The 10,285-nt window shown below is 32.1% G+C and overlaps 1 protein-coding gene across 2 annotated transcripts; it reads right to left on the bottom strand.

The window, feature by feature from the left end:
- Positions 1-1,308: 1,308 nt before the first annotated feature.
- Positions 1,309-6,561, bottom strand: LOC107949338 (probable disease resistance protein At1g61300). 2 transcript variants are annotated; one of them, XM_041110835.1, is made up of 4 exons: positions 6,362-6,561; positions 6,193-6,274; positions 6,034-6,119; positions 1,309-4,840 (listed from the first exon to the last, which is right to left on the bottom strand). In XM_041110835.1, exon 4 carries the CDS (start codon positions 2,335-2,337, stop codon positions 1,309-1,311), a length of 1,029 nt encoding a protein of 342 aa, XP_040966769.1. In that variant the 5' UTR covers positions 2,338-4,840; positions 6,034-6,119; positions 6,193-6,274; positions 6,362-6,561. The 2 variants fall into 2 exon arrangements, with proteins under 2 accessions (XP_040966769.1, XP_040966770.1); XM_041110836.1 differs by having other exon boundaries at positions 6,362-6,557.
- Positions 6,562-10,285: the final 3,724 nt, after the last annotated feature.

The following is a 10,285-nucleotide window of genomic DNA, read 5'->3' as shown; positions in this document are numbered from 1 at the left end:
AATTTTTTTAAATATGTTATTACAACTTTTATTTTGCTTCAATTTTTATAATTTTTAAATATGAATTTTGTAATATGATAGAAAATAAATGATATTTTATAAACTAAAAGATAATTATAGTACAAGTTTATTTTATAAATTAAAATGTAATTATACTACAAGTTCTATAATATGATATCTAATGGAATATTGTTTTAAGCTGCACATTTTAAAATAAAAAAATATTTCAACTTATATGCTTTTCAATGTTAAAATTTTTATTAGAATCATTGGAAAAAAAATGCATAAATGATCGATAGAAGATTAATAAATTTAATAATTTTTTAGTTATATTTAGAGTGGGCCCCATTTTTTAAATTAAAACTTAATAGGATTACTTATTATTAATTAAATTAAAATTAAAATATCAAAATCACAAAATAATATAATTACATGCAACAATCATATCAATCCTCTTTTGCCTCTCAGTCTCAATGCTCTTAACCTCTTCCTTCCATCATTCCTTTTCTCCTCTCTTTTGCACTATCCTCCCCTCTACTTCTTTCCCACCAACACTCTTAACATTCTCTTAAACAGCATCACAAATATACATCAAATTTTATTAATATGGAGAAATTAGGTTTATCAAATAAGAAAAATTAAACAAAGGGATAAATGGTTCATACCTTTAATTCTTCAATAGGGGTCGAAGCGAAGAACATTTTTAAAGTTTGGATGGTCATCCTACTCAACGATTCCCACCATTCTGTGGTTGACCTGATGGTAAGAGAAGGTGGAGCATATGCAAATGGCTGCCCATTGCCAACAAGGGAAACAAATGGAGGAATTCTATTCAGTTTATCACATCTAGAAATATGGATAAGTTGGACAGAATCACAAACCATCACTCCACTTTTGCTGCAAATGCTCTTCAAATTTGGTAATTCCCGTAGTCCCAATTCTCTCAAGTTGGGAAGATGGAATTTGATTAATGCATCACTCCCTTTTTCTTCAACTTCTGGTGTTGCTGCTCCCAATATTTCTACTAACTCATCACATTCTTGCACCCAAATTTCTTCCAGGTTTTGGAGGTTTGGAAGCAACCAACGTGGAAGCAATGTCTTCATACTTGAGCATCTGTATACACCAATTTGCTTAAGATGGAAAAAGGTGGCAGACGGAGCCAATTGTGATGTTGTTGCTGACCAATTCCTGCATCTTTCATAATAAGGGCACTCAACTTTGGCAGACGTTGAAGATCCAACCGCTCGAGGCTCTGAAATGGATGAGTGGAAGAAGAGGCAAAAGAGGACAAGGAAACAACACACTCTATCCCTTCACATCCCAAATAATACAAAACCTCAAATCAATCGCATTTTTGAAGGGAGATTTATCATCCACTAAGCTTCTCAAATAGTCGCAATCAATAATATTCAACTCTTGCATTTCGATTGGGTGCATAATTAACTCACCTTCCCAATCAATTGTTACTAATTTATCCCTTCCCCAACCCATATTATATGATCCCACCAGTAAATTGTACTTGATGAGATTTTTCTTACTTTGTTGCATTGAGGAGATGAACTTATTGAATTCACTGATGTCTTCGAAACGTCCGGTTAAGCACTCCAACTTCTTCAATGGTTCCATCTCCTCTGCTTTTAGACTTATTTTTTCATTCTCCACATCTAAACACAAGTGCTGAAGGTGAACGAGTTTTGGTAAAAGTCCAGCGGGTATCTCTTTCAGAGTGGACACTTCAAGATTAAGATAGCTTAGCTTTATCAGCATATCCATGCCTTCAGGGACTTCCTCAATTTTAGTCCCATAAAGATCCAACTTCTTCAATTCTTGAAGCATCGAAAGACATGGCAGATCTCTTAATTCATGACAGCCACAAAGCAACAATTTTGTGAGGTTCTTTAGTTCAGAGATGGAATTTGGTAAACTCTCGATCTTCGTAAAGGAAAAATTGAGAAAACTAAGACAAGGCATGTTTGCGAAGAAAGGATTTGGGATCTTCTTTATAGGGTTCCTCTGCAATAACAAGGTTGTGAGCAGCTGGCATTTTGTGGGCAGCACATCTACGGAATATTCCGTTATGGAGTTACACATAAGTGATACTTTCTCAATATCCGGACTCCATTGCTCCTCTTTCGGTAATTTTTCTAATTGCAAACCTGCTTGTACCATATATCGAAGATTCATACTTGTGATCGACAATGCCTTGTCTCTCACTGCATCATGCATCTTGACACACTTACTAAATGGAGTGGTAACATTTTCCAACGAGCAATTATCTTCTAATTTCTTCAAAATAACATGGCCCTTATCTTTCATTTCTTGTCTTGTACTCATATCATATATGAATTCCCTCGTCAATCCAGCACTTAATTAGTTCATTCTTTAAAATTTCAAAATCTTCGGGATATAATGCGCAATGTAAGAAACAATATCTCACTTTCTCGTCCTTTAAGTGATCGAAGCTAAATTTCAAACGCTCTATCACTTTAGCTTCCACTCCTTCCACTTTTTCTATTCTCTCTTTCAATTCCCTGAGTGCGTTTTTCCAAATCAGAGGATCCTCTTCTCCTTTCAATGTACCAGCTACGACGACAATTGTAACAGGCAGACCTGCACATTCTTCGACAACGAGCCTCAAAATTGGCATTAAAGTTTGATTTTGCACTGTGTTAGGCCCAACTTTACTCAAGAATAGTGTCAATGCCTGTTATTCCGAAAGGGGCTCCACTTTTATCACCGTGCAATCCATATACTTACAGACATGCTCCGAACGGGTTGTCAACACCAACTTGCAGCCATTGCTGTCACTCGGCTCAAGGATCCCAACTTCTTCTAGAGAGACTTCATCCCACACATCATCTAGGATTAGAACATGCTTTCCTACTTTCTTCAGCATTTCTGACAAGATTGCAGCTCGTCTGAGCTTGTCTCCTTCTATGGCCAAATCTTCCTTCAACTTCAAAGCACTTGCAATATCATCTTGTACCTTCATTACATTGAACTCCTTTGATGTGGTAACCCAGATTACTCTTTCGAATCTTTGTTCTTTCAAATGATCATTGTGGATGTGCTTCATGATAGTGGTTTTACCCACACCGCCCATCCCCCAAACCCCAATCTTTTTTACCTCCTCTTGCATCAAACATGCCCAAATCTCTTTTCTGGCAGCTTCCTCCCCAACTAGTTCTGATGTTGGCAGTGGCAACCCATCACTAGGACCATCCATGGCAAGAGCTTCAGAGGCATTAGGAGCTTTATCAAGAAACTCCTTCATTTCTCGAGTCTTTTCATCAACCAGCTTTTCGTTCCAAGCACGACAGTGATATCTCCTGTTACTGACTTTATTTTCCACATCCTGTGCTTCCGCAATCATCTCTTTCACATCTTTCAACCAATTTTCAACTCCCTATTTTGGTATCTTCCCCGAAGGAGAAAGAAGCTCTGCTTTCAATTGCAGCTCTATGTCTTTCATTTTACAATTCAATTCATCTCTGATCCTCCCGAAGTTTCTCACATAATCATTCAGCTTTCTGTGATATTTCAAGTATTTACAAACAGGACGTCCAAGACAATTTGCAATGCCAACACCGGGCTCTACGTATTCCATTGCTATGCCCCTGCAACGCAATCATATATGTTAGTGTATTGGATTTTTGGATAAGTTTTTATATGTTAGTGTAAGCTTGAAAAGGAAACATAAATGCAATGGCCTTTATTAGATGGAGCTATGGATGGGTGGCAGACAGAAACATGATGAAATTCTGCTCACCAGAGTTAACCTCTCAATGTATATAAAATGCTAGATTCCAGCGTGCAGGAGTTCATTACAGCATATTAAGAGCTAAAATGTTCAACAGTTTGAGATTTCTATCTATGATAGATTATGTCTGCTGGTCATCCTATCCTGTCTTAAAATCTAAAACCGTTGATAATCTGTAGAGGAAATCATTGCCTTATTATCTGACTTAGTGGCTGAAATGTGTTCAGAGATTAGAACTGAAAATGAAGCAGTGAAGTTGACTTCCATGACTATCTTACAAAGCTAGCAGATAATAAAAAACAATCATTGCATAGTCATGAATGAAGCAAAGAAAAGCATGTCATGAAGGAAGCAAATGAAAGAAAATTACCTTTGACGGGATGCTTGAAATTTTTGTGATAGACCTTGGAGATCAAAACAAATTAAAAACAGTGAAGAAGAAAGAATGTTGTGGGTACAAAGGCAGAACTGTTAAGCAATCATTGCATAGTCATAATTAAGCAAAGAAAAGCATGTAATGAAATAAGCAAATGAAAGGAAAGTAGGTAGAGTTGATGGTTGAAATTTTGTGATAGAAGAAAGAATGTTGTGGGTACAAAGGCAGAACTACTAAGTAAGGAGTCCCATCTTTTTTTACATTTCCTTTGCTTCTGCCATTATAGTTGGCATTTTCGGTATTTGATTCTCAGCAGTTGTATCTATCAGTTGATTTACAATTTGATTCTTCTTTAAATCTGTAATAATTCACTACTTGATAATAAAACCTTTAATCTGCCATCTCCTTTCCATTCTTTCTGGACAATACTGTCAAGTTTTGCAGTCATCTTGGTGCTCTATTGTAACAACAACAGGGAAAGTGTGGTATAAGAATGCCTAATTATATTGCTTCTGGGTAGCTCTTTTGGTATTAATTTCTATCTATAGTACGTTCTGTCTTAAAATCTAGAACTGTTGATAATGAGTAGAGGAAATCATTGCTTCAGATCTTATTACCTGACTAGTGGCTGAAAAGTGTTGAGAGATTAGAACTGGAAATGCAGCAGTGAAGTTCAGTTCTTCCTTGACTATCTTAAAAAGCTATAACAGTAGCAGATAATCAGAAACAATCATTGCGTAGTCATGAATTAAGCAAAGAAAAGCATTTGACGGATTAAGCAAATGAAAGAAAATTAGTATGACAGGATGCTTGAAATTTTGTGATAGACCTTGGAGATCAAAACAAAATCATTATAGTTGGCATTAAATAAAAATAAGATTTGGGACAGCAGGGTATAAGAATGCATAATTAACTATACAAGTTAATGAGTTGTATTAAGTAGAGTCATCAAAATAAGTATGAACTTGATAATACTACTAATTTGGTTTTGAGAAACATTTAGGAAACATATAATAATTTAACTTTTTTTTGTTTTGTTTTTATTTTAATTTATTATTGGATGTTATTGAATGATGATTTTGTTTATTTTTCATTCAATTTAGTTATGAAACAACATATTCAAGATTTTATTTTTCTAGAATTTTTCTAGAATTTTTTTATTTTATAAATAATTTTTGAGTTCTTTTTTATAATTTTATACAAAATCAGATTCAAATTTATAGAAAATATAAAAATTGAGGACCAAAGTTATTGTTATACGAACTAAAACAAGTGCGACTTAACAGTTGGGTGACAAAAAAATAATTTTAAAAATATTGCTGGTCAAATTGTAATTCTTTAGTTAAGTAATTAAAACGAAAACTTACCCTAGTTAAATGATTAAATTGCGTAGTTTACTCTAAATTCTTTTAAATATTTTAGTTTAAAACTTTTTCTATCTATATTATGTGTTAAAGCCTTTTACTGAGTTGGCGTCAACTATTAATCGAGCCCCAACTCTATAAGAAAATTATCAAAAAAATAATTTTACGTGCAAAGTAAGATATATAACTATGAGGGTATTTTTATCTTTTCATACTTTTATAATAAAAAAATAAAAAAATTATTCATAATAAGATTTGAACTAGAAACACCAAGCATTTTTTCATTTATATTTGAAATAAAACAAGTTTTAGTTTGAGGTTTGTATGTAGGATTTAATACCATAATTGCTGAAAATTAAGAGGTAAAATGTTCAACAGTTTGAGATTTCAACATTATATTGCTTCTGGGTAGCTCTTTTTGTATTAATTTCTATCTATGATAGATTATGTCTGCTGAACATCCTATCCTCTCTTAAAATCTAAAACTGTTGATAATCAGTAGAGGAAATCATTGCTTCAGATCTTATTACCTGACTTAGTGGCTGAAAAGTGTTGAGAGATTAGAACTGAAAATGAAGCAGTGAAGTTGACTTCCTTGACTATCTTACAGAGCTAGCTGCTATAACAGTAGCAGATAATCAAAAGCAAAGAAAAGCATGTCATGAATTAAGCAAATGAAAGAAAATTACCTGACTTAGTGGCCGAAATGTGTTGAGAGATTAGAACTGAAAATGAAGCAATGAAGTTGACTTCCTTGACTATCTTACAAAGCTAGCAGATAATAAAAACAATCATTGCATAGTCATGAATGAAGCAAAGAAAAACATGTCATGAATGAAGCAAATGAAAGAAAATTACCTTTGACGGGATGCTTGAAATTTTGTGATAGACCTTGCAGATCAAAACAAATTAAAAGACAGTGAAGAAGGAAGAATGTTGGGGGTAGAAAGGCAGAACTATTAAGCAAAGAAAAGCATGTCATGAAATAAGCAAATGAAAGGAAAGTAGGTAGAGTGGATGGTTGAAATTTTGTGATAGAAGAAAGAATGTTGTAGGCACAAAGGCAGAACTACTAAGTAAGGAATCCCATCTTTTTTTTACATTTCCTTTGATTCTGCCATTATAGTTGGCATTTTCGGTATTAGATTCTCAGCAGTTGTATCTATCAGTTGATTTACAATTTGATTCTTCTTTAAATCTGTAATAATTCACTACTTGATAATAACACCTTTAATCTGCCATCTCCTTTCCATTCATTCTGGACATTACTAACAAGTTTTGCAGTCATCTTACTTATGTACATTTGTTTTCTGTTTTTTACCTCTTATGTTCCTTACCATAGCTTCTACATTATAAGAAAAGATAAAATTCTAAATATAATTTATTTACTATTTGAGTTTTGAAAAATAATTTAAATGTAATGAAATTTTGAATTGAGTTTGAATTTTTTTTGTGGTATATTTTGTATTCTTTTTACTAAAAGATGGCATTAAGTTCATTTTCATAAGCTTTTGCCATATCAATTCTAGATGTTCTTCAAAGACATGAAACTCAACTTGATAATATTACTAATTTAGTTTTGAGAAACATTGAGAAAGCATGTAATGATGTAACTTGTTTTGGTTTTGTATTGTTTTAAATTTGTTAGTGGATTCTATTGAATGAGAATTACCTTTATTTCTCATACAATTTAGTTATTCAACAATATATTCAAGAGTTTATTTTTCTACAATTTTTATATACATTTTTCTATTTTATAGATAATTCTAAGTTTTTTTATATATAATCTTTATACAAAATCAATGTCAAATTGATAAAAATATATATATAAATTGACGGCTATAATTATTATACCAATCGAAACAAGTTCCACTTAACAGTTGGGTGACAAAAAAAAACAATTTTGAAAACGTTAGTGACAAAATTGTAATTTTTTAGTTAAGTGATCAAAATAAAAACTTACCCATAGTTGAATCACTGATGGTTTAGTTTAACCTAAAGTCTTTTAAAATTTTTAGTTTAAACTTTTTTTTTATCAATACTATGTTTTAAGCCTTTTACGTTGATGCCACTCATCAATTAGGTCACAACTCAATAAAAAATTACCAAAAAACCATTTTATTTGCAAAGTGAAATATATGATTATGAGGGTGTTTTCGTCTTTTCATATTTTTATAAATCAATAAATATTTATCCCTAACAAGATTTGAACTAGTGACACCATGCCTATAAATCTTTTTCATTTACTTTTAAACTAAAGCAATTTTTACTTTTTACTTTTCACTTTAATAAGTATATCTATATTTTAAATTTTTATTTATTTGTGTATATAAAAAATGTTGTTGATTTAGTGTCACAAATAAACACGACACCAGCTCAGGATTGAAGACAAAACAATGATAAACAATTGTATTCATTTAGTATTTTTAATCTGATGTGTTTTTTTTGTTTGTTTAGATTTCGTTTTACTCATAATTTATTCTAATTTTTATTTTAATATCGTACATATTTCATGTGTTATTATTAATTATTCCAAAATTGATAGCAAATTAATTTTATATATTTAATGTACCTAATTTTGGTAATTTTTTTAATATAATGCTACTAAACTTGTGATTTGTTACTTAAATTTTATTAGGGACACAATTGAAGTGCCGAAGTTTAAAAACAAACAAATCGAACTAAAGTGGAACAAAAAGCAAGTTGGGGGGCTGAATTGATAGTTGCATAATTATTTTTGGGCTGATAAAAAATATTAGATTTTTTATTTTGACAAATCCTATATTTATAAAAATCTGATTTAGTGGCTGCTTGTTAAGCATGATTTTAAGAGTAAAATCATGTGAAATTGGTTCATTGAGAGGTGTATATAAAAGTTCTTAATTGTGGCATGAATACACACTTTGAATTTAAAAACGCAATTTAGCACATTCTTTCATTATTGCATTTGAAACAATCTACCATTGTTTTTCTCTTTCTATATTTGGGTGCAATTGCCCATTTAGTTCCCTCCCTTCTTCACCTATTATCTTTCATTAAAATCCACTCTCATAATCTAATCAAGTATGATTAATTTCATATTCAACTAATCTCCATTAGCTTTAGACTGATTATCATTTCGATCAAGAAACATGAGAAATGAACCCACGCTAAAACCTTACAACACGGTATTTCTTATCTCTCCGGAATATGGGATAATTACAATCCCTTGAAGTCAATTCAATTTCAACACAAAAAATGCACGTTGAATTGAAGTTGTTTGATGTACAGCTAGGAAAATGAGTCGGCTGCCTGTCGCATTTGGGTTCACGAGAACAAGATTGCGTGTCCAGGTGGGAAAAGGGCAGTTGTATTCCATCAAGGGAGATAATAATTGGATTTCAACGACCCACGTGGTTGAGACTGTTAATTGGAGTTGGACTCTTCTAGATTGCAAGGCTTCTGAGATCTTAAATTGAATATGCAGTGGCGGAGCTAAGGGGTCAGCAGGGGCCCTGACCCCCTAAAATCGAAAATTTTCTATTTAGGCCATTTATAATTTATAAAATTTTAAATTATTAATGGTAAAATTACACTTTGACCCCCAATGATAAAAAATTGATTTAATCCTTAAAAAATTATAAAGATATAGACTATTAAAATAGTGAAATTGTATTTTTAGTATTGTAAAAATATTCAATTTAATTCTAGCCCCCCCCCCCCAAAAATGATTTTCTGGCTCCGCCACTGTGCGCACGGTTGTTATGTGGTTGGATGGTCGGTAAAGGTTGGTTTGCAGGGCGTACCGAGATCAACTATACAAGGAAGAGTTAGCAGTTAAGACGTCCTAAATCGCTATAACTAGCTTATCATTTGGAAAAGAAAATTCACTTTCAAGAATCAACTCGAGTATGGTATATTCCGAGTCTTAAGTAAGGAATCCCATCTTTTTTTACTTTTCCTTTGCGTCTGCCATTATAGTTGGCATTTTCGGTGCAGCTACGGTATTTGATACTGATTTTTCTCAATCGTTGATCGATGATTTACAATCTGATTCTTCTTTAAATCTGTAATAATAAAACATTTGATCTGCTCTCAAAATTTGGAAGATAGATATGAGGTCTAAAATTCATAGAAATGTCCTTTGCATTAATTCTGGACAATACTAACAAGAACTGCAGTGATCTTGGTGCTCAATTGTAACAACAACGATGATGATGATGATGATGATGATGATGATGGGAAAGTATGGGAAAGCAGGGTATAAGAATGCCTAGTTATATGTTACAACTTGAAATTAAATATACTAGTAATTAGTAAATGAGTTGTATAGGTGTAGTTATTGGCACCCTATAAAAACAAAGTATAGTTGTTGGTGTTGCAGTAAATGGCTTGTGTTGTTCAAGTTGTTGGTATTAAATTTTGGATTCAACTCTGAGTAATATTTTACATATGGAGGTTTGTAAGATCTGAATATAAATTCCTAGATAAGCCAACTTGATTTATTGGTTAGATGTTCACTTTCTTTAGGAATAGTTGGAATTCGAATGATCATTGTACCAAAACAAAAACTTACCCATAGTTGAATGACTAACGGTGTAGTTTACCCTAAATTTTTTTAAAAATTTTAGCTTAAAACTTTTTTTTATCTATATTATGTATTAAGCTTTTTACTATGTATCAATAGGGTGTGAACTCAATAAGAAAATTACCAAAGAAGTTATTTTACTTGCAAAGTAAGATATATGATTATCCAAATGTTTTCATCTTTTCATGGTTTTTATAAATCAATAAAACTTTATC

Source organism: Gossypium hirsutum, chromosome A04 (genome assembly GCF_007990345.1).
Source record: "Gossypium hirsutum isolate 1008001.06 chromosome A04, Gossypium_hirsutum_v2.1, whole genome shotgun sequence".
Classification (NCBI taxonomy): Eukaryota; Viridiplantae; Streptophyta; class Magnoliopsida; order Malvales; family Malvaceae; genus Gossypium; species Gossypium hirsutum.
This window is presented reverse-complemented; position numbering and strand designations above follow the sequence as displayed.

Excerpts from the sequence above, each read along its gene's own strand:
- LOC107949338 (XM_041110835.1), bottom strand. The coding sequence starts at position 2,337 with ATGAGTACAAGACAAGAAATGAAAGATAAGGGCCATGTTATTTTGAAG.